Source organism: Dermacentor silvarum, chromosome 4 (assembly GCF_013339745.2).
Source record: "Dermacentor silvarum isolate Dsil-2018 chromosome 4, BIME_Dsil_1.4, whole genome shotgun sequence".
NCBI lineage: Eukaryota > Metazoa > Arthropoda > Arachnida > Ixodida > Ixodidae > Dermacentor > Dermacentor silvarum.
This window is the reverse complement of record NC_051157.2, coordinates 68,874,186-68,900,484: the sequence shown is the minus strand read 5'-3', so window position 1 is coordinate 68,900,484 and position 26,299 is coordinate 68,874,186. Positions and strand designations below refer to the sequence as shown.

The 26,299-nt window shown below is 46.8% G+C and overlaps 1 protein-coding gene across 1 annotated transcript in view; it reads right to left on the bottom strand.

The window, feature by feature from the left end:
• The window catches only part of LOC119448681 (Down syndrome cell adhesion molecule-like protein Dscam2), a 251,508-nt gene that overhangs the window by 181,993 nt on the left and 43,216 nt on the right, over nucleotides 1-26,299 (bottom strand). The window contains exon 2 of the mRNA XM_049665697.1: nucleotides 18,669-19,079. Coding sequence (XP_049521654.1) covers nucleotides 18,669-19,079 — 411 coding nt within the window. The remainder of the gene's footprint in view (nucleotides 1-18,668; nucleotides 19,080-26,299) is intronic.

The window sequence follows — 26,299 nt, the reverse complement described above, 5'->3', positions numbered from 1 at the left end:
TCACAAGGTCACGCTTCAATTGCTGCTCCCATAACCACCTCTGCCTGTGACAATTTGTTTTGAACCGCTTTATGCCTGAAGCATCGCGACCTATTTGGAACGACCTTGATAGGTATTCCATGGTCTAACGGATAGCGGGTCGGGCTTTTGTGCTTATGGAGCAGAGTTCGAAACCAACCGTCGGACCAACTTGAGTCTATGCGTACAGGTATGTGCCACTACGCATGTGTCGTTCTTCAATGAATCTCTCTGACGCCAATTTAGGTATCTGGGTACGGGCCAACACGTACGTGCCGCACTTCAATGCCAAAAAATGTACTTTTAAATTTCTCCGGTGCTTGGCGGAATCGAATCCCCGCCACGCGCGGACTTCGCGGTGGCGTCGCAAGATGGCGCAACGCGAGCAGCGAGAACCGCGAGAGAGGAGACCGACTACATGCACGTTTCCGCGTTGGTCAAACGATGTATCGTTGCATTGTTCAACTTCCATATAGAATGATTCAGAAATACAACAGTCATTTCTCACTTAAATCCCTTCTTAGCAACTCTATGGCGCTCTTTATCGATGGCGGTATATAACCCTTAAAGTTTTGAGGCGTCTCCCATTTTAATGGCCATGCTGCTAGATCATTCCCCGAATACGAACATCGCCAGGTGATGTGTTCCATATTGTGCCTTCTACATAACTCTTATAACTCGCTTTTGCATTTTCAATGCGTGATCACACCTAACCGAATTTATTTATTTGTGTGTAGGCCCGTTTATGGGTGCCTCGGTGCGCGCGCGTGTTCATTTATGCGCACTCTCAGCCGCGATTTCTGCCGCCAGTAAGCAACAATAAAAGGAGGGGAAATATCAACAGGGACGTGCCTACCCTGTTTTCCCAGCGTATATGTTGCGATGGTTTGCCGGTGGAGTCAATGCGCTGCTTTTGTGGCAGTGCATTGTAGACTGCATCAAAAACGCCCATTTAAGCCAACATGGCCCCAATCTAATTGCAGTGGCTTGTCTAGTTTCATTTACCAATTGTTTTCTGGGCGCCTTTTCTAAAGTAAAGGTTCAGAGTCTCGCTGTAACTAAACCTTCTGGACGAAGCTTTCATACGCTAAGCGCATATTTAAAGGAACTCCCTTTCTGCCTCCCGAAAGACCTTGCGCCTGTCCCCTCCAGTGCAATTCGCTGGCTAACGCTAAGGAAAATGTGCATCTTAACGACTTTCTGGCCACGCTGCGAACCAAGGGCCATCAAGTCAACCGGCGGACCTGGCCATTCAGCTATGCCGCACGAGGACGCATAAGCTGAAACGTTCGCCTTTTTAAAGCGCCACCATCGTCGTTTCGCGCGGAAACATCTGCCTCGGCGACCTGCTTTTTAATTGCTCGCGCAATTAGGGCACCGAGCGGCCATGACGTCGGTGTTTAAGCAGTACACGCGCTATGGCGAGCCCCTTAGAGAAATCCTTACATCCTTCTTCCATGCATGACTCATGCATCGGCTCACTGGCGCTGTTTGGAATGTTCTTAAGAAGGTTGCGTGACACTAACCCCACGTCTTATGGCCGGAATGACGACGCCTGCTGTTTGACATACCGGGTGTTTCAGCGAACACTTTCAAAAATTATTATAGGTTGCCTGTGGCACAGATAGCACAATCCTAGTTCATAAGCTGGTCTACTCGCGGAAGGGGACATTGCTTGCACAAGAAATTGAAATGCATACTCGAATTATCGACAAAAATTAAGTAATTAAGTTTTAACTAATTACCGTAAGGCCCATAATGCAATTTACAAATTGCAGCCGTGGGGTTCGCAAGGCGCATCTACTTGCAATGAATTCTAAGGATGACAACAGTTTCGAGATATTAATTCCCGAAAATTGCGGAGAAATGCATTGGCATTCCAGTTACTTTAGTGCTTCAATGCATAAAATGATCTTTTGTTAAGAAAGTAAGTGGAACGCCATACGGGTCATTACATAAACTTTGTGAAAGACGTAGCCGTAAAGAGTATTAGCACTACTTTGCACTGAATAACAGTACCATTGAATCACAATATTTTTTTAAGCAAGAACGTAAGGCAGCCATGGAACCAATGAGGACAAAAGTGAATTTATTGGTCAGTGTACAGACATGACAGATGCAAAGAACGCTTGAAAATAGCTCCTTGATTTCTCAAAGTTGCATGATTCTACGCATCAATCCTGGCTACTCCTTTTTATAAGCTTTAAGAATTGCTAGGTATATAGTAGTCAACAAAATTGCGTCAAAATCCATCTCAGGATGACGGTCAACAGTATTGAGATTAGCATTCAAGTAATGTAGCGACAAACTCTATTGCAGAAGTGCCCTGCAGTAGTAGCACAGCAACGGTCGCACTGGCTAGCAGACCCTGAAGACAAAGCAACGTAATGGCACTGCAGTGAGAAAGCGAGCTGACAAAATCGAACCGTGAAATAAGGTACACACGGAGGAAATGACAGCGTCGGAATACGAAAGAATCAGGGGATCCGTGCTTCGTTGTGTGCTGGGGCCCTATAACGTAAAACTATTCCAATCTGTTTTATTCACATCTCCAGACGTCAAATTTACGTAGCTGCCGACGTAAGCATCGGGTGGCGACCCCCAGCGTTGCTTGAATCGCCCATTGAAACGGTCTCCTCCTTTATAGGATGCTTCTTTATTTGTTGTATTTCAAAGCGAATAGCATTGCCTACCTTGGCAGGTTTTTCGTATTTAATTGGCTGGCAAGAGGCGAGGAGCAGGAGTTACGGAGGGAGTTTTTGTGTGACCGAGTCCACGCAGTGAAAGAAGATAACCGGATGAGGAAGGTCGCGGTCGTCGCCTGGTGGGTTGCCCCACGTCCCCTTGCTTACCTTGCGGTGGCTGCTCGAAAATCATGGCAGCTTGCAACGGAAGGTTAAAAAAATGTGGCTAAAACGGATCCTCAGCCAAGAAAAGTTGGTAGAGTGATGTCGTGTACGTGCAGAAAGGGCTCGCCAATGCTATACTGCCACGTAAAAATTGTTCATATACGCAAATAAATCCATTCTCCCCGACAGTTCTGAGTGGCCAGTGCCTGATCGATCGATAGGCAGAAATCTTCTATTTCTTTTGGTATTGGGCAGTGTCTGACTATTCCGTAAAAAACTTCCATTTTGTTCAGCATATTATTGCAAATATAATGCTTACACGTCACTTTGACCTGGTGAGTTATAGCAGTTTTGTGACGTCGCGTGAAAGAAAGGTGAAGCCCTATAACTTTTACCTCTAATAGAGGGCTAATTGAGAAAAAATAGATATGGAGTGAGAAGCAATTATTTTACTTTTGTTTGGTACAATCACGCCTAATCAGTGTACATTCATCATATCAGATCGGGAGTTTTCGCCGTATTCGTGACATCACGTGAGAGACAGGAGAAGGGCGCGCCGCCCTAAGACTTTTTGTCCAATCAAGGAGGGCAGATTGCCGAAATGGAATCGAAAGAGTTTGGAATAGCTTTACGTTAAAGAGCCCCTCAACTGGCCTGATTTGTTCGTATGACTTGAGTTATACGCGAAGGTACTAATGCTAGTTTAAATATTTGAAGACATTCTTGGTTTGGAACAGCACCATCTTCACTACTAGCACATCAAGATATGCTGATGAAGTTATCAGTTCTCAATAAAAATGAAATAATGACCAGTCGTTGGCTTCGTCGATAGCCACCGAGCAGAAATCGATAAACTTTTATATAAGCAAGTGAACGGCGTTTTTGTTGAATAAAAAGTTGTGGCAGTTTCACCTAAAAGGCGAAGCATCAATTGCGATAGCAAATTTGTAGAGAGCTATACAGAGTAATGATATTAGCTTTATCAGCTGTATAAACTTGGACATGCAGCAGCACCGGCAACACTCAGAACTGTTGTCGACGCCGTCGGCGTTTTGCCCGCGTTCGCTCAAAATGCGTGCGGCGTTGGTGACTGTTGCCGGAGCCTCTGATATAAATAGGCACTTGATGATGATAAGTGGTTCTTGAGGGAAAGGGAAAGGTTGACGCTATCTTCTGCAGCCCTTGAGGGAGCTACCGACTGGGACGAGCGACGTCCCCGGCCTGCAGCTCCTGCGGGGAGCCGGAGACGATCGAACATCTCCTGCTGGCCTGCCCGGCGTACCTCCAGCAGCGGGGCCCACTCCTGCAGGAGTTCCGCCGCCTGGGCCTCCCCTGTGGCAAGGAGGAAGATCTCCTCTTCCCCGGCCGACACCACCTTTCTGCACTTCGAGGCGTCGTGGAGTTCCTTGACTCGTCAGGGCTCTCCGCACGCCTCTAAGGACATTTCTACTAGCGGGAAGGCCTCACGGCCTCCCACTCCACCCCGGGCCTGACCGGCCTGGCACAACACCCCTGCAGACTCTGCAGCACACCAAGGCCTTCCATCTCGGCCTGATACGTGCCGCCTATGCCTGCCGGTTTTGCTTCGCCCAGCCATGGCGTCTCCACTCTATCCCTTCTTTCGCTCCCACTTACCCCTCCCCGTTGGCGCTGAGCCGTGGTAAGTGGTTCTTGAGGGAAAGAGAAAGGTTGGCGCTATCTTCTGCAGCCCTTGAGGGAGCACGGCTCAGCGCCAACGGGGAGGGGTAAGTGGGAGCGAAAGAAGGGATAGAGTGGAGTCGCCATGGCTGGGCGAAGCAAAACCGGCAGGCATAGGCGGCACGTATCAGGCCGAGATGGAAGGCCTTGGTGTGCTGCAGAGTCTGCAGGGGTGTTGTGCCAGGCCGGTCAGGCCCGGGGTGGGATGGGAGGCCGTGAGGCCTTCCCGAGGCACTTGGTGCCGCAGCTAAACGTCGCCTCCCTTCCCTCCCCCTCCCCCCCCTCCCCCACGGCCTCTCGCGCGTCGGAAGAAGGCGCGTTTGCTCTACATATATGGTGATTGTAAAGGAGGAAAGAGACGCCTACTTCTGCAGCCCTTAATTAAGCGAGCGCGGCGCAGAACGCGCGTTTGTTCTCCGCCGTGCGTTCACTCCCCGTGAAAGCGCGCGCCCCTCGCGCCCTTTCACTCGCACATACAGCGTTCGGCGCGCGGCGACTATTTCATCTCCATTGACGTCATACGGAACCTCACGGCGACGGCGACGGCGACGCCGACGGCAGAAATCTGCTTTTGAGTGTCCATATAATTGCTATCGCAATAATAGGCACTTGGTGCCGCAGCTAAACGTCGCCTCCCTTCCCTCCTCTCTCTCCCCCACGGCATCTCGCGCGTCGGAAGAAGGCGCGTTTGCTCTACATATATGGCGATTGTAAAGGAGGAAAGAGACGCCTACTTCTGCAGCCCTTAAGGGAGCACGGCGCAGAACGCGCGTTTGTTCTCCGCCGTTCGTTCATTCCCCGTTAAAGCGCACGCCCCTCGCGCTCTTTCACTCGCACATACAGCGTTCGGCGCGCGGCGACGATTTCATCTCCATTGACGTCATACGGAACCTCACGGCAACGGCGACGGCGACGGCAGAAATCTGCTTTTGAGTGTCCATATAATTGCTATCCCAATAAAATAAACGCAAATAAAGGGCATCATTTAGATAAACAAGGGCAAACGGATGATCAAACTGAGATAGAGATACGTTTCCAAAGTTAAGCTACCCCCAAGTTGCGTACATGAACTAAGCAGAAGAATGCAGTCGCAAACGCTCTCATCTAGAAAAAAAAACTCACCGACATTTGCTATGGCCCCATTAAAATATTGCGTTTTAGCAACTAAATAATGACATCATTATAGGAATCAAAACAGAAGAAAAAAAGTTTTCGAAGTTTCACCCGAAAGGCGAAGCATCAATTGCGATAGCAAATGAGTAGTGAGCTATACGGAGTAAGGATAGTAGTTTTATCAGCTTTATAAACTTGGACATGTAGCAGCACCAGCAACGCGCAGAACTGTTGTCAACGCCGTCGGCGTTTTGCCCGCGTTCGCACCGAACGCGCGCGGGTTTGGTGACTGCTGCCGGTGCCTCTGGGGGTGGCTCGGAGGTTTTCGACGAGATCAGAATGGGATACTCGTTGAGCAGCGTCGAAAATCTTACCCACCTTCCCGCCTCTCAACGTTTTTATATAAAGACACATTTGGTGTCGCAGCTAAGCATCGCCTCCCCTCCCTCCCTCCCTCCCGTCCCTCCCCCCCCCGGCCTTTCGCGCGACGGAAGAAGTGGCGTTTGCTCTCTATATATGGTGATTGTAAAGAAGGAATGAGACGCTTAATTCTGCAGTCCTTCAGGGAGCACGGCGCAGAACGCGCGTTTGCTCTCCGACGTGCGTTCCCTCCCCGTAAAAGCGCACGTCCATCGCGCCCTTTCACTCGCACATACAGCGTTCGGAGCGCGTTGACGTCAAACGGAACCTCGCGGCGGCGACGACGCCGATGGCAGAAATCCGCGTTGGAGTGTCCATATAATTGTTATCGCAATGAAACGTTACGGGCCGGCGCGGCACACACAGCACAGTCACAGCGTAAGCTGGTTGAGCGGCGCAAGAGTAGCTCCAATTTCGGAAAAAGCTGGCAGATCCCACGACCTGTAGGAATCGCTGTTATGCAAAGCAGTGCGCCTACCAAATTAACGAAACGACCATGGAAGCACCAAGACGTCGGCGGCTCTGTCATGGCATTCATGTCATGAGTCCTTAGGAGTCCCTTTAGATACACCTAAAAGATCTTAAAGCGAAAGCCTTAGTCATGCTCCTGACCATGACTTCGACCATCAACCTTCAGCCTTTTACTTCACTTAGTACCATATCCGAACCCATTCCATTGGTTTTTGAGTGTTATTCTTTTTTCGCTGTGTCATTCTTATTTTTGCTGAGTCATGGTCATGACTATGACTTGCACCATCATCCTTTAGTGTTTCCTTCACTTAGTACCCACGTCCGAACCCATTTGAGTGGTTTTTGAGTGTTAATATTTTTTCGCTGAGTCATTCTCATTTTTGCTGAGTCATGGTCATGACAATGACTTCTAGGTACCATCATCCTTTAGTGTTTCCTTCACTTAGTACCCACGTCAGAACCCGCTTCAGTGGCTTTTGGATGTTAATCTTTTTCGCAGAGTCATTGTCATTTTTGCTGAGTCATGCTCATGGCTATGGCTTCTACCAGCATCCTTAAATGTTTCCTTCACTTAGTACCCACGTGCGAACCAATTTCAGTCGTTTTTGAGTGTTGAATCAATAAATGCCTGAATCTATAAAGGTGTACTTTCTCGCAGGGGCATTGTCATGACGTACTTGACACGCATGTCATAACATTTATGTCTTGACCTATCACTTATGTTCGTCATACACTCTTGTCATACTACGGCAATTTTGGTACCTACCAAGTTAACTAAACGACCATGAGAGCACCAAGACATAGGCGGCTGTTTCATGACCTACATGACACGCATGTCAAGACATATCATTTATGGTTGTCATATACTCTTCTCATAGTATGTCAATTTTTGTACATACCAATTTAACGAAACAACCATGAGAGCACAAAGACGTAGGTGACTAGACAGATAGATAGATAGATAGATAGATAGATAGATAGATAGATAGATAGATAGACAGACAGACAGACAGACAGACAGACAGACAGACAGACAGACAGACAGACAGACAAGACAGACAGACAGACTAGATAGATAGATAGATAGATAGATAGATAGATAGATAGATAGATAGATACTGCTAAAGTAGCAAATGTTCGCCAAGAAATGCTTCGAATTTAAAAGCAGCAGCACTCTCATACATGAACATATTATGGCGTTTGCGCAGTTAATCTTCTCTCCTATTCAAGTGCCTCGCGTTCAGGCCCACATGCTATAAAGGTGTGATAGACGAGTGCTAGTTTTTAAAGGTTGCCATGCCCATTGTGACATGAAATCATGGCTCCTGTAATTTTTTATCCGTTTATTAGGCGCCAGATACATTTATCACACTGTGCTTTGTATTTTTTTATATTGTTGCGTCGTTTCTGTGCAGTGGCATTGCGCTACTCTTCCATTTCCCTTTTTTTTTTTCCCTAATGCTGCTCTGGGTGGGAATTGCGTGTTCGCGTTGGTCTTTTTATGGCTGCATTAGCGCTCTGCTAAAGGTTAAACTTGTAATTTTGCCCCGTATTAGCTTGTTGTGCGCTGTTTTATTGAGACTTGGCTTGCATAACAAAACAGTTTATGTCAGCCTGATACCTGTTTATTTCAGAAAGATACCGAATATTAAACTTTCAAGCCATTTTGTGTGTGCAGGAAAAAAAATGTTTGCGATACTTTGTTTGTCGGTGACAAGTCCTAAGTTTAAGGCTGTCACGGTTTACTATATTTCCACTATAGAAAAAAAATATTCCTCCTCAAAGAGAAAACGTTAGATGTGACTAATCGTTGCACGCACACACTATATATATACTGCTGCGCCACGCATGAATTGTTGATTATTTTGTCATTTAATGGCAACCGACTTTGGTTATAACTGACGAGATCACCGCACACGTCATTCTTACATTTAAGAGAAAGAGAGAAAGAGAGGGAGAAGGTTAACCCGAGGCGAGTTTCCGGTTTGCTACCCTGCGCTGGGGTGGAGAAAATTGGGGTTGCCGTCAAGTGTGCATGGCAGGTAAGCACGCGGGTAAACGTGTCATGCGCATACTTACAGTATGGGCATGTCGGTATGTTTTCATTACTTTCGTTTTTCAGAAGCTTGCAAAATAATAAAATTTTACAACTATCTGGTCTGTCGCTGTTGTATCAAGTCGGGGATCGCAGTCTGTAATAATTTTTGCTTCCTCGTTGTGTTCCAATAAGTTCCAGTAGGCCACTGGGAGGAACAGGTCATTTCTTGACTGAGATGTTTATTAATAAATCCAGTGCTTATTATATTCATTGTAGTCAGTTGGCTACTTGACAGGATGATTCAGATTGTAGTGAAGGAACGCGTGCTGATTGAGCTTATTTGCAAAGGCGCAGTTTAAAATTACGTCAAGTATCCCAATTTAGCGTACCTTATCATTCAGCGTTCCTTACGCTCCAGTGCAACCACTTCGGGGCCAGTTTACGTGCAACTCATTCGTCCATTGCATAATCACGCTGTATCTTCTCATGCATATTTCGGCATAATTACGCGCGCCGGACTCTGATCAAATAATTGCAAGAGATTTCAGATGAGGCGCACATCGGGATAGCAGTTTACTTTTTACAACCAGCGCGACCATTCTTGCGACTATTTTTCAAGACACAACACACCTTAGGAAACCTCCTCAGCTATAATCCCTGCCTCCAGTTGATAAATTATAGCCGGCATTACATCTCCGAGTTTTACACTTAGCCTACGTATTTCCTTACACGACGCTGCCGCTGTTCGAGTGCCGGCACATATTTGGTTAATACGCACAAAGCAATATTCTGTACCAATACGCTGATCGGATCCGTGGCGAACGGGAGCGCGCCGTCCAACAACTTTAGTGGAGCAAAAGCCATCAGTGAGAACATTACCCCTGAGGTTCATCAACAAATGCGACTACGTCGCTTACGAACATTGTCGAGAGAACTAAAACAAGCGTTTGATACAAAGAGTGCGAAGCAATTTGAGTGAAGCTCGCGTCACCCCATCCCCCACCATTCGCAAGAGGTGCACCCCAAAGGAAGCGCTCACGACAAACGAAAACGCCCTCGCGTTGCTCTTGCATTCTCAATCTCCCTGCCCTGCGCATCTGGCAACCATCTCGTCTCCTTCGCACGGGCGAGTCGAGGAATAAATCAAATTTGCCGGCTGCATTTTAAGAAATTTGCCAGAGAACCGTAAGAGAATTAGATTCTATTCTCCTCCACGGCCCAAGCTGCGCTCTCTTCCGCCCGCCGCATACCGACAACGCCTGTCTCCGACTGCGTCTGCACTAGCCTTATCTCTGTTCTCTGGTCTTGTTCCCATTCTTGACTGCGTGCCTGAATCTTTTTTTTTCTTTTCGAAGCAGAGAGTGTATGTTTCAGCGTACATTTCGCTATTATTTCTTCATCGTTGCATCTACAGTGCCCTGGCCATCCTATCCGTGGGAAGGCAGCGCGCGAGCAAGTGCGAGCACTTTCGGTTACCTCCCTGTATAGGAACTGTTCTTGGCATGGAGGCAGCATGGCGTTATTTCGTTGCCGCATCTCAATTCCATTCATTCAGAAGGCGTTTTATCTTTGTGCATTAGCGACTCGGTAGTGCACGGTGCATTGCACTTTACGGTTCGGCGTAACTTTTCCGGTGTACGCCTTCGCTTTGTCTCGAACATTCGGTTTTTGCAGCCTCGAAACGTGGGAAACAAGAGTAAGAATGAAGGCACGCGATACGGACAAGAAGCAGAGACAAAGTAGGTGGAGACTGCTTCATTTTTTCGGCGCACCGTTATACAGTGTAGGTATTCATTTCAACGAAAGCCTCTTTGACGACGCGTACGACGTTCATTGTGCGGCGTATTTTGCTATGCTGCATTGCATTATACACTTTTTTTTATGTATGAGAGGTTTCCTCAGAGAAAGGAGGAGCACTCCCAGTTTTGATATCTTCCCTTGGTGTATGTCGATTTCTTGGTTTCAGAGTTTAATACACGCTGTTTCGGCTTGCATCTCCTGTCTTATTCATCAACATCGCAATTATTCGCCTTGGCGGTTTATATTCTAATTTCTCGACTTCTCGATTACGTACGTCAACGGCCATTGTTCTTATGAGGCTTTCCAAGGAAACTATATTATTTCATGTTCTTGATCTCGTACGTGTTTCTCGAATAGACGTAATTGTTTCAGCGACCTCCCGAGTGTGCTTCGAGATTATAGAGTATCGCCCTGGTATTGTAAGTGGAATATTGGCACGAGTTCATTCTTTATGTTTGGATAAGAGCACCGCACAAAGAGATACAGAATGAAAGAAATCACTGTGTGCATGTTCGTTTCTTTCGTAAATTGTCTTTCTCTGTGCGCTGTTCTGAATTAAGTGTACTCTTCTACTTGGCGCTTGCACAATGAGAGAATAAGACGCAGATATTCACTTATGTTAAGTTTACAATAGATAATGACAGTGTGCTCAATTACAGAAGATTTTTTTCCGTTAGTGCAACCTCCTGCAATTACATCCGCACTGGACGTCTTGTAGGGCCGAAATAAACAGCGTATCCCAGCTGACATGCATCGCATTTTTAAAAACGAAGGGTCATTCTACGGGAAGATAACCAAATGCGTACGGTTCAAAATCAAGTAGAGCAGCCGTCAGTAATAATATCTTTGATTGATGCGATTCAATTAATTAATTATTTGCAATAAGCTATGTTGTATTTATTTACTGCTCTGAATGGCATGCTATCAAACCAACTTAGACATTATTGAAGGAAACCTAAAACTGGCAAGGTTTCAGCCAGTTATTTTACATTTTGTCCGTTTATTTCTTAAGGCTGATAAATAAAGCGTATACGAAAAATTAAGAAAGTCGCAGTTTCGCCCGAATGGCGGAGCCACGATTGCAATAGCAAATAATTTGACAGCTATACGAAGTAAGGATAGCCATTGTATCGGCCGCATAAACTTGTAAACATCCCCTTTCTCACTCAATTAGCAAGCGTGGCGTCACACGCATTCATTCGATGACTGCGGCCACTCGCTGCCAAAACGCTGGCGTGAGGAAGAGTGGCTGCAGCAGCCAGCGAATTGACTTTCTAGCTTCAAGGTGAACTAAGCGGCGAGAACACAGCGCACACGAAGCTATCAGCCCTTGGCGCTTCTAGACTCTGTACCCATCGCATATCGCTTTCAAAATATGGTCCGCGCGGCCGTGCTCAGCCGGGCCATACGAATCCACTGAAGGAGTAAAACGTACATGCTACCTTCGCGCACGCGGCAAGCAATGCATTCTACTTATACGACTCGTATATAAATAGGAAGGTTTAGAATAGGGACCGCAAGCTTACGAGTTGCAAAGCCTAAAGTGCCCAAAACCGTGACCGCCTTGCGTTCCCCATGGTGCCACGATGCCTTTACGATAAGATTGCCGGCTTGTGTTAGCATAGCACACTTGCAGAGCCTTCATTGTACGGCTATTCAAGGAAATAAATAAATATAGTGCTTATAATAAACAAAGCCGCGAATTATTATAATGCGTACACTTGTTACACGCTTACAACTTTAGCTGAAGTATAATTGCCAATCAGGCACAAATTAAATAAATTCTTTTTATTTGACGTATACGTCTGCACCGAAGGCAGTGAAGATTAGCGTACGCCAGCGGAGATCTTACTACTTTAGGCCGACGACATCTTGCACTGTCAGCTGACCACACTGTCAGCGATAAGCGCGTTGATTCACCATTTTGTTATATATGGGGCGAGAGAAAGCAAGCTTATTTTTTTTCTTACGACCATCAAAAGTTACTCAGAAATCGAATCAGATTTGGCTCTATAGTCCATATCCGTCGCTTCGATGGGTGCCGCCATGCCATGTTGCTTGATGCAAAGCTTCCCGCCCTATGCTTAAAAATTGAGGTTACGGGTGTTTGCAAGCACCAAAGCCAAGGCACCCGAGCTATCCGTAGAATTTTCAGTTACGTCAAGTGAGAAGCCAAACCTTTTTTGCGATGGGAGGTGCTATTTGCTAGGGGAACCTTATGCTTGTTTGCGCCTATTCAGAAACCGCCAAATACTGCATGAATTATCTTTTATACCATGGGAAGTTGTCTCAGCAACAGCAGAACACCCACAATGGCAGAAGAAGAGATAGAAAATATACGTATGAATTAAAATCTCGGTATGTATTATGGCTTTGTTCGCAGAGGAAAAGTGTGCACCCAAATCAAAGCCTCCAAAAAGTGCAGGAAGCAGAAGCCGCGCTCAACTCAGCGCACAAAGATTACATCGCTAACATGACACCTCGTTCCCAAATTCCTTTCTTGTTTTCCTGTTAAGTGTAACACCAAGCAGCCAAGAACAAGGCAGCAGTGGACAGAGGTCAAATCAAGTAAGCAAGCGGGCGTTCAATTTATTTTTCTTGCAGATTACGTTCGCTCTCCCGTCGGTCCAAGTCCAAGTTCTTGCGTTTATAGATATGTGTTTTCGGATTTACCATCACTGATAGCCGATGCTGCCTCGCATAGCGGTTGGTGTTCTCGATGCAAAAACGCTCGCGCATGGCCGCGTTTCCAATTTTGCCGAACCACGCATACTGTGCGAGAGACGGGAGCGACTCCGCTTTTCCGAGGGCCTAAAGCGTAAACAATAAGTTGCGCGCAAGGAGGACTCAGATAAGAGTTGTGATGCAAACAGACAAACAAACGTTATGCGGGAGAACAGATGCAGCGACAGTCGTTGCAGCGAATTGAGGTTCAGCGTCGTGGAGGGCGGATTTGTTTCAGACATCAACGAAGGCACCCGGCTTTGTCCTTGTGCAGTGTTAGGTTCAGCGTTGGCCTTTTTCTTTTCTTTGCGAGCTACTGATTTATACAGACGCTGAAAAAGAAGAGCTTTTCATTTTTCTTGGGCCTTCTTCTAAAGGATCCACCCATGGCGCAAAAGGGGTCCCTCAAGAGAGCGCCTTGGAAGGAGTGCTTCGCCAAGAAAAGAACGCGAAATGAAACCTGTAGGCTGAAGGGCCTGAGTTAGGGCTGAGCGGAAGCTCGCAGAAAATGCAACTGGCCTGCTAGGAACGATAACTTTCGCAGAATAAGAGAAATGTGCAACCGCAAAGAAAAAAAATAACATGAAGAGAAGCTCTAGCAGATGCAAGGACTCCAGGGACGTCATCGGCTGCAGTTGCAGCCACAGATGCGACGTGGGGTCCCATGGCAAAAAAAAAAAAAGGGGGGGGGGGGAGCGGCGAAAAGCGGGGAAATTAAAGGAGAGAACGAGAACAATCGGGTTAAATTAAAGAGGCAGAACACGTGACCGATAGGTTAGTGCTTATGTAGGCGAAGCTAACAGGAAAAGCTAAGCAACGAAATGAATCAAAGAAAGAAGAGAAAAGGATGAAAGTAACGTGTTCTCGCAGCGTACGCAGTTGCTTCATCCAGTGCCGCTGATAATGCAAGCCCGTTTGTTTTCTTCTCGTGGCACAAATTGCTGAGTCGGCGGCGTGTTTTCTCTGCCGGCATTTGCCTGTGCTTTTAGAAGTGGGAAGCAGCGCTACGTGAACACCAACTGCAGTCTTTATTTTTTCTGATACAATAACGTACTTATTTATGGTGTTCCTTGTTTCCGTACAGGCTTTATGTTTCTCCTTGAAGTAGTCTTTTCAACGTTATTCGCCTGAGTGCTGTACAATTTGCCCAACGTACGAGCATATTGAAGATATTTTGAGAATTATATTCACCCTTCATCTTTTTTATCTGTATATCTTCATCATCATGGTCAGCGTCATTCTCTACAGCGCGCGACCCTGCTGAATAAAGTGCCTAGGTGACAGCTGTCTCACAATATATAGTGAGCCTCTATTCCATCCTCCAGCGGAGTTCTAAAATGACATATTTCTTTATTTCATCATCATCAACGCCACGTGAAGAAAATTTGGAAACAAATAAGAGGAACTGGGGTAATAAAAAAATGATTGGGTTTTATATGACAGATCCACGATCTGATTATGAGGCACACCTCAGTGGAGGTGACGGTGACAAGAACTTTATTTGGTCCTGAGAAACTGTGGCCCGGGGAGCCGAAGGCTCCCTCAGGTCAGGTCGGTGGCTCCGCCCACGATGGCACCGGGAGGTGAAGTCCTTTACGATGTCGTGGGCCCTCTCTGGAGGTCTCCGGATTAATTTGGACCACCTGGGGTTCTTTAACATGCGCCTAAGTCTAAGGACACGGGGGTATAAAGTATCAACACAAATTCATTTGAAAGTTCAGTTAAACAAGAAGCAAATAAGGGTATATTCCCACTTGTTCCTCCTAGTGTCTTTTCTCTTGCATCAAAGATTTTCTCACTGCATGCTACATGATATATACACAACCTAACATATTATCTACAATAAATGTAACATGCCGCAACGTCGACATATTTAGCATAGTCTGCATAATCTTTTAGTTGTCGTATTACCTGCACAATGGCGGATTATCACATGACTTCATACGGCAACTGCTTATTATAGTTAATTGAATTTTGTAATGATTATCGAAACCGAAGCAATTTTAGTAGATATTTCAATTTGGATTCTCAACAAGCTGTAGAATATTGCGGTCAATATGCTTTGAGAGGGCGAGACCGCGAAGAAAGAAAATGCACGAGAGGTTCGGCAGACGCGAATCCAGTTTGCTATCTACCCTATGAGACAGGCTCAATAAGGTACCCGTTATGAGAATTCATGACATTATTCTTTTTCAGTTTGCTGCTTTTTCTAGTACGTTTCCATAAAACAGAGCAAATCAAAATATCTAGCAGCTGCTGTTTTTGACTGCCATCGTTGTTTCCTGGCTCCTTGTTATTCTCAAATTGCCGTGTCTTATAAAATGCGTTTACTACTGCACTTTGATAAATGGTGTTTCTCAAGTGTTCACATAATAAGGTGGACGTTACGTAAGACTGATAAAATCTTGAATATCTCCAATAGGATGACGCGTTCGCCGCAGAAAGCCCATAACAGAGAACGCAAACCTTCTTCCGATGCCCCCCCCGCCGATATATTATAATCCGATAAACGTCCGTCGAATTAATTGCGTGACACAAAAGCCTTGCATGAGAGCAGCTAGCCTTTGTTTTCTTTCATTTATCGTCTCCTGACTGGGCCAGCCGAAGCCGTTAAAGAAACGCTTAAGCTGTTTATCCACGTTACGCCTGCGGCGAAGTAAGTCCCGAGAAACGATGTGCTTTTGCTTAACTATAGCAAACGCCTTAGCTCTAAACTTTGAGTTTTTTGTTTTTTATTGTTTCAATCTTAGGATTTTCGGTAATTGTATAGAGGCCACAAGTACGAGAGTGACCGCTTGGGTGCGCGTGTGTGTGCGGATTGTCGTGCCGACGTAACGGTCAGCGGTAGAAAGCGGAACGGAAATACGGCTAGCAGGGAAGCGCTACTCACAACAGCGCTCTGCAGATATGTGAAACATCGTAGCACTCGACGAGACGAGCGATCACAAGGCGAACTGCGGTACGAAGCCATGCGAGAATGAGGTCTCATTCATCATCGCGCCAATCAGCTGAGAAGGCGTCGCGTTCGTTACACGCAGTGAAATGACGCTATATGACTATAGCGTGATTAGAAGGTGTGGAAATGAAATTTTCACTCTGAACGACACAGTGCCGGCTCCCTGTCGGAAGCCCACGATTGAAGGAGCGTCTCGGTACCGCACCTCCCGCATATACTTGTTTGTGTACACCGTCGTCGTCAATTGGCTTTGATGCGCAAACAGACGCTGTAAAGTCATTTACGGGGGGCCACATTAGCATCGCTCCCTCCAGCGTGGTGAAATCTAATTCATTCTGTGTGTGGGGTAAATTACGCTGGCACGCCGCACCAATTCCACAATAATAAGGGGATGGTATATCTTCAGCTGTGGCATCACGTGGGTGGAACGTCAGCAAATGTTTTTCAACTGGCAACGCGGGTATCGCTTGGCGCGATTATATTTATTCCGACATTGAGATTTCAACGGGGGCATTGGCTTTCTTATTAGGCTACGATCGCGGCACGCTGGGCTGCTTTTCTTTAGGAGGATTAGCACGCTGCCACACTTTTGCCTCAGGACCAAATCAGTAAAGAAAAATATTTTAAGCCCTACAATACGCGAGCGGAAGGCGAAGAATTCTGCTAAGAGGCTCATTGCGTTTGTTGAATGGTTCTCGCATGGGCTGTTGTTAATGTGGTGACGTGTAGCTAGGAGAGCCACACTTCCAAACGTATACAAATGCAGGCATCATCGTGTGGAGCTTCGTAGGCATCTCTCTGTTGCGCCAGACCAGAACGATTACTATAGGAAACTGCTGCCGAGTTCAAGAGCTACACGCGAACGATACTTGTTTTCGCAGTCAAATACCTTCATAATGGGACGGTGACAGGCACCGAAATGCGGCGACTTCCTGTTAAGCGGCTGTATGTTATCGACTGATACCCCTGCCGTATGGCGCCGGTCCGCGTTTACATTTTTTTTTTTTCATGTTTCGCGGAAACACGCTAGCGCTTATTGGAAACTCGGCCGCGCTCAGACATTATGCAAGTACGCCGTGCAGCGCCATCAGCTAATTGCAGCATCCCGCGAAAGCTAGCTAGCGTCGACAGCCTGCTCTCACCTTGCGGGGAAATCCGACTCCCAAGTAGTCAGAAGCACGAGCGGCGAGCTCGGCCGCGGGCACAATGGTGTGGTCTGTGATAGAGTAGACGGAAGGGAACTGCTAAAAGACTCGTAGCAGAGAGAAGAAGAAAAAAAGCGATACGCGAGACGACGTGACATGGAGCTTTTATTAGGATGAAGCCTCCATGGGCTGAACTGGCACAAACAACGGCCGAACGACAACGATGATGTGAACTAGACAAATGCTTGCCGAGGGCTGCTTTACTTCCGGAACCGGAAACCGGAAGCCCGGTCTCGTCGCAGCTACAACGCAAATGACTAAAAGCTGGGCTACAACGCACTCAACTGAACAACGCTTCTCTCTTTCAGCTGTGCCTTCTTTCTTTATTTTTCACTGCGAAAGGTCGAAGTGCGTCGTAAATAGGGTTCGGCTTTTGTCTTCAGTGAAACGCGCTGGTGCTAATTGAAAAGAGGGTTCCAGGATATCAGGTGTCCCGTCGACGTGATGGTCGCATGTGCTCCACGAACGCGTGATCAGAAATAGTAGCCTTTCAAGTTCACTCGCTCCACAATCAAGCGGAAGCACCGCTAATTTTAATATTCGGCATTCCGACAAAGATGCAAGCCTATATCCCGGCGTGCGAATAGTCAGTGCACTAGCATATTTGTTCCTCACAGCAGTTTCGCATTAACACAAAAGATGACACGATGACAACAGACTTAAGGTATTTTTCTTTTACTTTCTGCTACAATCAATGAAACGCGTATACTGTTTACAAAGGTGTCCTCTCTGTGCCTGGTGGCAAATACAATTGAAGGGGATCCATATTCTACGACGTGCATCAAATTATATGGTCCCGTAACTAATTTGCTGAAGTTGTGCTCAATTTGCCGTATTTTTAGGCAACTCATCTCAGCGCTGAGTGATGAGCGCGTTACTCACCCAGGGTCTGGCAGATGAGTTCTGCGGAAACACGGAAGGCAGAGGAATGTTCGCAAAAAAGAAAGGTTGTCATCCGTCTAACTGTAGCACGAAGACACAAAGGAAACTCAAATCAGGTTTCTCAGTAAGGTAAGCGACGCAGTTGAGGACAAAATAGTCGTGGGTCGGTGATAAAACTCCGGACATACGTCTTTCCGTGGCGGTCACTCTACCACCCGAGTTAACCGGGAGGCTTGAAGATCACAGAGAGTGGTCAAAATAATTGACACCTTGAAGCACAAGGACCTTTAAAATGGAAAATAGGTTCTGCGGACGTTTGCAAGATATAGGAAGGTTCATCAAAAGGCACCACCCAGGCTCTGATAGAACCGCCCCGTTGCCAGGAACAACTCATAGTCTTTCGCAAACTGCTACGGAAGCACGCGGCAAGGACAGATTCGGTCGCATTAGCTCTCCAGCAAGCTCGGCGCGTGTATACGAAAGTCTCCACTCACCAGCGGTGACGTGGACCTGCGGGCTGACCACCGTGCCGATGGCGTTGCTGGCCGAGCACCGGTACCGGGCCTCGTGCACATCCCGGCGGAACTGGTCGGCGCGGAAGGGCAGGAACACCAGGGACCCGTCCCCCTGGCGCACGTGTCTCAGCCGGGGCACGTCGGCCGCCTCGTCTCCGTCCTCGGTGAGCCAGCGAATCGTCGGCGCCGGCTGCCCCGTGGCCGAGCACGGCAAGCTGCCGCCGGACGAGTTGGAGAAGAGCAGCCGGGACGGCAGCTCGCTCGTGAGCTGCGGGCCCTGCACGTTGCCGCCGCTTATTCCGTTGTTGTTGCTGCCGCCGGAAGCGTGCGAAGAGGAGGCCCAGGCGAGGAAAGTGCCGTGGGGCACAGTCGACGGGCCGTGCAGCAGCACTGCGAGTGTGAAACAAATAGTTGTCGTCCAGTCCGAACACGCCGTACCCACTGCCGGAGGGATAGATTAAACGTGGAGTAGATTTAGCGCGGGGATCAAGTGTAAAGGTTCCAAGGGGGGGGGGGGGGGGGGGGTGTAAACGCTCGTCTACTTAGATTAGCGACACGGTAAAGAACCTCAAGTCGACAAACTCATCCGCGAGGAACAGTGCAAGCAGTGTAAATTAGCACGAAAACAACACCTGATCTGCACGTGCATTATTTATAATAGCGGCACAATAAAATTGCACGATGACAACACCAAGACTGACCGTAATTTATTGAAGTACAATGCAGTTTATGGAAACCTAAATTTCACAAATATGGATGAAAAAGATGTCAAAAATTTAGTGCGGATTTAGCGTTAAGTGCAAGGGAAATCCGTGAGCATAACGTTGCACGTTTCAGGTCCCGCATCGTTCGCCACATGAAAAGTGTATTTCAGGACCTCACGCGACACACGTCCTCCCTCTTCGAGGGGGGAAGTGAAACTTACGATGGCCCGGAGCAGAGCACCGCTATTTGCACTATATATATATATATATATATATATATATATATTAGGGGTATCGAATGTTACGTATTTCATATTCATATTTGATTCGAAAAATAGATCCTGAAAATGTTTCATTATTTGGTCGGATACAAACAGTGGAATGAAATCGAATGTATTGGTGGTTGTGCGGGAGCACACACACTTCTTCGCATTCGTGTCCATGTAATCTAACAATATTAGGGCGATCTTGCGCCGAATATTGTGGTGCATTCGTGCTACTAGAGAAATTTCGCCTGTAAATACATACTTAGCCGCTGAACGATTAAATTTTGCGAAAAAGCCAGTCTTTCAGTAGCAAGAGGAGCGGGTTCGCGGACTGCGAGGGTGCGCTTTTTTTGCAGCGCCACCCCCACTTCTGAGTTTATTGCTTGACAGCAAGTGCGATGAGTGACAACGGGCACAGCGTGACATGCCTCCGAGTTTACGGGCATTTGATGCGGTATAATAAGGCACAGGCTGGCGAGGACAGCTAGTGGGAATTACTAAATTTTCCACGTTAACATGACCTAAACACACAATGATTCAATATAACGGCTTAGTATAGTCTAGTTCTTCAATATTGACAATGCAATTTCCACGTTCCAACATAACAAATTAACTCAACTTTCAATTAAATGCAAGTGCGTATCATTATTCGATATTCAAAACTAAGTAGTTTCGTAGTTTTGTTCCATTCGTATTCGAATATTATGATATTCGCACACACTTCATATATATATATATATATATATATATATATATATATATATATATACGCTAAGCTTAGGTAGCTCATTCCCTCATTACATCTACCTCGTGACCGGCGTCTGATACTGCACATCCACACACGTTTCTCCACTTTGAGAGCCTTAATACTAACGTATGAATAAAACATATTGTGGCACGAAAGTAGCTCGCGCTCGCTGACACTGCAGGACAAATAGCTTGAATCGAAGTTGTTTGGGTCTGCCTCTTTTTACGCACATGTATGTACGTGGGTGCTGTGTTCTCTAGCGTCAACTTTGATTGAGACGCCTCTCTATTTCTTTTTTACCCAAGAGGCAAGGTGCGCACATCCCTGAGACAGTGTAGTCTATGCTACTATATAGCTTACTTTGTAATGTATTGGCGCTCATTACGCCCGTATAATTATTTTCCCTACTCTGCGACTAATTGTCCCTTCTTGCTTCGTTGAGACCCACATCTAGATGCCTTTTGCCACTCGCTGCGACGTTGGGGCAAAACACTTGTTTTATTGCCAAGGGGCCAGATAGATACCCAGAACCCCCCTACACAAAACCCATGTGAAGTCACCAAAAAAAGACCTAGTCTTCAAAAAGCCGCAAGTTGCGGAAGCAAATCTCTCCAATAATGGGTTCATTTTAAAAAAAAATGTTTCTAATGTAGGGTTTTCTTTTATTGCGATTGGAGGGTAATATGAATTTGGTTGCCTGTAATAATCACGAGTGGTCAATTACTACGGACGTTAAGTTTACTTGGCAGAGAATTCGCATTAAAGAAATCTGCGAATAAACTCTAGCCCTTCAGTTCCCCAGATTCATCCCTCGCCAATCGCGTGGCGGAATTTCTCTCGCGTGCTCAGACCGAAATTTCGAGTTTTTGTCCTTCTGGAGATGCATATTTTCACGCGATAAGTATACGAATGCCTACGCCATTTGTCAGTCTGCCTATATTCCGCACGCACTGCTCTCGAAGTCAGCACTCACGCGGAGACAGCAGCCGTCGACACTCGGCTCTTTACTAAAACGTCGATGTCGTCGTATACCGTCGACCTCTCCCCGAGACAGCTCGTGTCAGCCGCGGAGTCGTGCCAACCAGCGCCCTTTCCTTTCGTTCGCTCACCCGCTCGCACGCCCGCCAGCCGTCCTCCCATCGGCAGAGAGGAAATCGGGGAGAAGCCTCCCGTCATCGGGACGGCCGGAGCCACGCTCCGCGATTCGGCCGAGCGTGATGCGAGTTCGCGGCGACGTCAGCGCAAAAGCAAACACCAACGGCGCGCGTGCGACGCTTCGCTCAACCCGCGCAAGGGACGACGACGACGAACGGGGCCCGCCGGCAGCCGTACCGAGGGCGGGAAAGTGAAGCAGGAAGAGGGGAATCGGGAATGGAAGAAAGGAGGGGCCCAGTCCCGCGGACACCGCGGAACGGGCAGCTCCTACTGCCCTCTCTCCCGCTTTCTCCCTTGCTCACTCCGCTCCAGTGGCTGCCTTGCACCGCTGGTTTCTTATTCCCGCTGCGAGATGCTGCTGCGGCTTGCTCCAGCATCTCGGAGAAGAGGGGCCTCTCTAGCCTCCGAGCGGGCGACGGACGCTCTCTGGCCGGCCTTCTCCTCTTGGCGTAGACGTGACGCGGAGCTGCGGCCCCGTGGAGAAAAGGGTAAAAATGGAAGGGGGGCTACAAATGAGCGGGGCTCGGCCGGTACAAGGAGCGAGGTTTCGGCGAGATGGAAGACGAACGGTTCAGGCTGGCCCTACGCCGCGAAACGAGAGCGCCGAATCGATGGCCTTGTGTAGGTACCTTGTCTCAGCCACCCTTCCCCGAGCACGACGAGCAGCGGAGAGTGAAGCGAAGAGAACGGTGGAGAAAGTGGGCGATGAATGCTCGGATGAACCGTATCTCTCGGTCGAAAGGGTGAGCTTTCCCAGAGCCCCGGCTCGAAAGAGGCGCCGTCTTTGCCGCCTATGTGAGACGGCCGCTAAAAGTGGCGGGCCGGTTATCCCCGGCGTGACCCTTTCTGGAGCGAACTTTAGCGCGATTGGCGGATTTTTGCGCGAACGTGCCTCGGCAGTAGTCTTGGCTGAAAGAAAACGTATCTGGCAATGAAGAAGTCTCCATTTTGCCATAGGCTATCTCGAACTATCGTTTCAACTTCCGTATAGCGCATTATAGAAGATAAAAGTGAATATTTGTTTTTCGTGCTCGCTCAGCTGCAAAATAAAATATAAAAAATAAATGGTCTGTTTTCTTTATAACCTCGTGTCCCGTCTTGACGTGCAATTTGTACCAATGCATCTGCACCTACACGCAAGGCTAACAACCCTAATATTTAGAAAAAAGAAACCTGTAGCTTAATACAGTGATACAACAGGATGCCAATTCCATCGCAATGCCGGATACTACAGCACACTGCACTGCCTTTGAGCTGCCACTGAACGTCACGGGAGAAATGTTTCCACGATGGGACGCCTGTTTTCAGAACCGAACGATCATATCTATCCTAAATTGTAACGAAATAAGAACTTATCCTCAGAGCACCAGCCTCTCGGTTACGCTGACTTCAAGTCAAAGCACCTTTAAATGTGAACAGTTAACAGAGTTAACAGAGTCAGATGTACCAATACAGACAAATATAGATTGCTGGTCATAGAATATCAGAATAACGCAAGGGACAATTTCGGGAAACTGAACCAAGCGTGTGGACGACTGTAGAGAGCACTCAGTTTGCAATATTTTAACATATTGGTTTATTATTGAAGGTACCGTTCATACCATTCGGAAGATACGTGAGGCAAAGCAATATTCCTGCATGGACGGGACTATAGGATGTCAGCACAAACAAAGCCCCTCAGGCACAGCGATTTGAATTAATCAAAAATGAAACGGGAACTTACAAAACTCTTACCATTACAAGTCTGGGCTCTTACGAAACAATCATGTTTATGCAGTCAACGACTAAAAGAACCCAACTAACAGAAGTAACATTATCTCTATATGGGCAACGCTGTTGGCGGTCTGGTGATGTTTGCGTCACGTTCAGGACGCACCATAAATAACGCAGTCATCACATTACATATTAGCGTTCAGATAACACAGTGAAGCTCGGTCCTTATGATGTGGACAAGACGAAAACATTGGGGAAAGCTTGAAGGAGTATCATATTGCTTTAAGCTATACCGTCAGACTATAGCTATAATATGGCTCTCGATATCCGAACTTTCACTGCAGCAAGGCTGGTTTGCAGGGTATTATGCAATAACGTATGATCGCGTTTGGGTTAAAATATTGCGACTCAACCTGCTGGTTTCCTTCAGCCAGTTGACGTTCCAACCGAGCCGTTTTATCGAGTGGGTCTGGACTTGCTCGGTGCTTTTCCAATTCCCACGTAAATACTCTCCGTAACAAGATAATTGTATTCCTTTAACTGCAACTCGGTATCCTTTGGTTCCTCATATATATCAAGATCTGACGCCATACGTTATACAGGGTGTCTATACTATTATGCGCCAAAATTTAAAAAATACGCAAATGGGACGTAGCTATCAAGAACCAAGGTAATGTTGTTGGCTGTCGCTTGGAGATACTCGGATTAGTTTTTGCACTCCGCCTAATTACCTAATTAGTCTTAAATAATCAACTTCTAAATATGATAATCAAATGAAAATTGTCAATGAGAAAATTGTAGAGCAACATGAAAAACTCCGGATACAGCTTTCTGTTGCTCAGTACGTGCTACATGAAAGTGCTTTTCCGAGCGTGAAAGAAGCCCGCGAATATACGCAAAATTGCCGCGCGACTGGCCGCTCGAGGCATTTTGCGTGTAATCCGCGGACTTCTTCAGGAATGACATTCCTCTTTGTCACTAGGACGGCTCAAATGTAAAATTTAATTTATCTTTTCAGGAGCCCTTTTTGTGCGTGTGTGTGTGTGCACTTTACACCTTACAGCCAATTTAAGATTGCATGCACTTCAATTCTTCTAACTTTTTATAAGTCGCGTCTTCCTTGCGTTTCGTGCTCCTTACTGTATCTCTCTTGCGTCAACCACCTCAAACGTATGGCAAGAAAAATACTACAATAAAAGCATCAACAAGTTAACAAAAGATGCTCTGACATCTCCGGGTACGAAGCACTCAGCACGCCTCGTTTACTTCGAGAACTCATCTGGGCCTCTCTCGCGCGGCGCAGGGAATATGCACTTCCAACCTTCCGTTCGATGCCGACTTTTTTTTTTCTTATTTGCGCTCGAGTTGACGCATTATTTCCTGCGCCTCTTGCATTTGACATCTTCTGTTCTTGTTCATTTGAATAACACCTCCGGAGCAACCTATCTTGCCCTCGGAGCCCCTCACCGTACTGAGGGCCATCTGTACAGATTACGTTCGGTGCACTTCAGAAGCTCTGAATCGCTGCAGACCGTCCCGTGTTCGAAAGACTGATTCATTCAAGCTACTCCTCCATCCCATCCACTATCGCTTTGCGCGTTTCTGGAACTGCTCTGCAATAACTTACAGTCAACGGCCTAAGCTTTTCTTCTTTTTAATTTCTCATTTGTCTCATCCACGAGGTTGTCTTTTCCTCCGTGTATATTACGCACCTATCGCTGTTAAGCTTGTATTAGAGGAGACCCCTTCCTTGGCACTGCGGATACTGTAGCACTTCAAATTCAATGATTTTTTCAGCGTCGAAAGACAACGAACGAATAGTTTCGATGTTTACACTCCGGATTAAAACAAAATATTATATATTCAAGCTAAATAAAAGCGTAATGTATTAGTTAGGCAATCGATCTTTATGTTAAAAAAATTTCTGCGCAAGTAGGTGGCTCGATAGCGGTGGCTCGATAGCGTTATCTTTGATTAGTTTGGAGGTGAACACACGCCGCGAATACTTGGAGTAAACGAATCTAACGGCTTTTCTCTACATTTGTTCAATCTTGTTAATGCTGTCGTCGGAGTGTGGGTCCCATGTGACGCGTGCGTATTCAAGCATCGGTCTGACCACAGTAGTGTAACTGACTAGTTTAGTGCCTGAAGAGGGGTTGTGTATAGCTTGTCTTAGTAAGCATATCCAGGCTTCAGCCCGCAGCACCTGTTATTTTGCGTTTATACATGGAAATTAAATTTGGGAAGCGTCTGTCATGTACAAGTACAAAAGTTCTCGAGCTATATTATAGGCCGTAATATGTCTGTCTTATTTGACTGCATAAAATTTTGATCTGATTTTTCATTTTGTTTTTCATCGCAATCTCTTCGAACACCGCCCAAGTTCGGAGATTTATCGAAGTTAAGTCAAAGTCAAAGTTTATTTGCCAAGGGGAGGAGGAGGAGGAAAGAAAGAGAAGGCAGGGATGTCAACAAACAGTACAACAGTACATATACTGTTCAAAAATATCATCGATATCATTGATCTGAATACCAGGAAGTTCATATGGAACTTCATTACTGTGCAACTAGCATACGCGTACGCTTTGTTCCCCGTCTGCTCCACGTGCTGATCGTTCCTTTGTCAGTACGCGTAAAAATATTGGTGCAGGATTCTAAAGCGTGTGGGTTATTGGAAAACAGCAACCTTCATGTGCACATCCTCTAGAATGCTCAGTGTTCTCAGACTATAAGATGGGCACATTTTCCCATTACAATGACGTGGAAGACATTCTGAGCGCGAGCCGTCTCCAGACTTTTGCAGGTCAGCTCGCGTCTTCACTGCGAACGCGGCGAAATCAGCAACGCATGTGTGTTTATGTTGTTATCTTTGTTCCTTTGCGAATCGTCTCTCTCAAATTGCAAAAAATTCTGCCAAGGCCTTCAATGTTTACGAAGGCTGAATGTTCGTTTCTGCACTGTTAGGGAAACCGTGTCCGTGGCCCTTTTGTCCATCGCGCCTCTCTCCACATTAGGTAGAAAGGG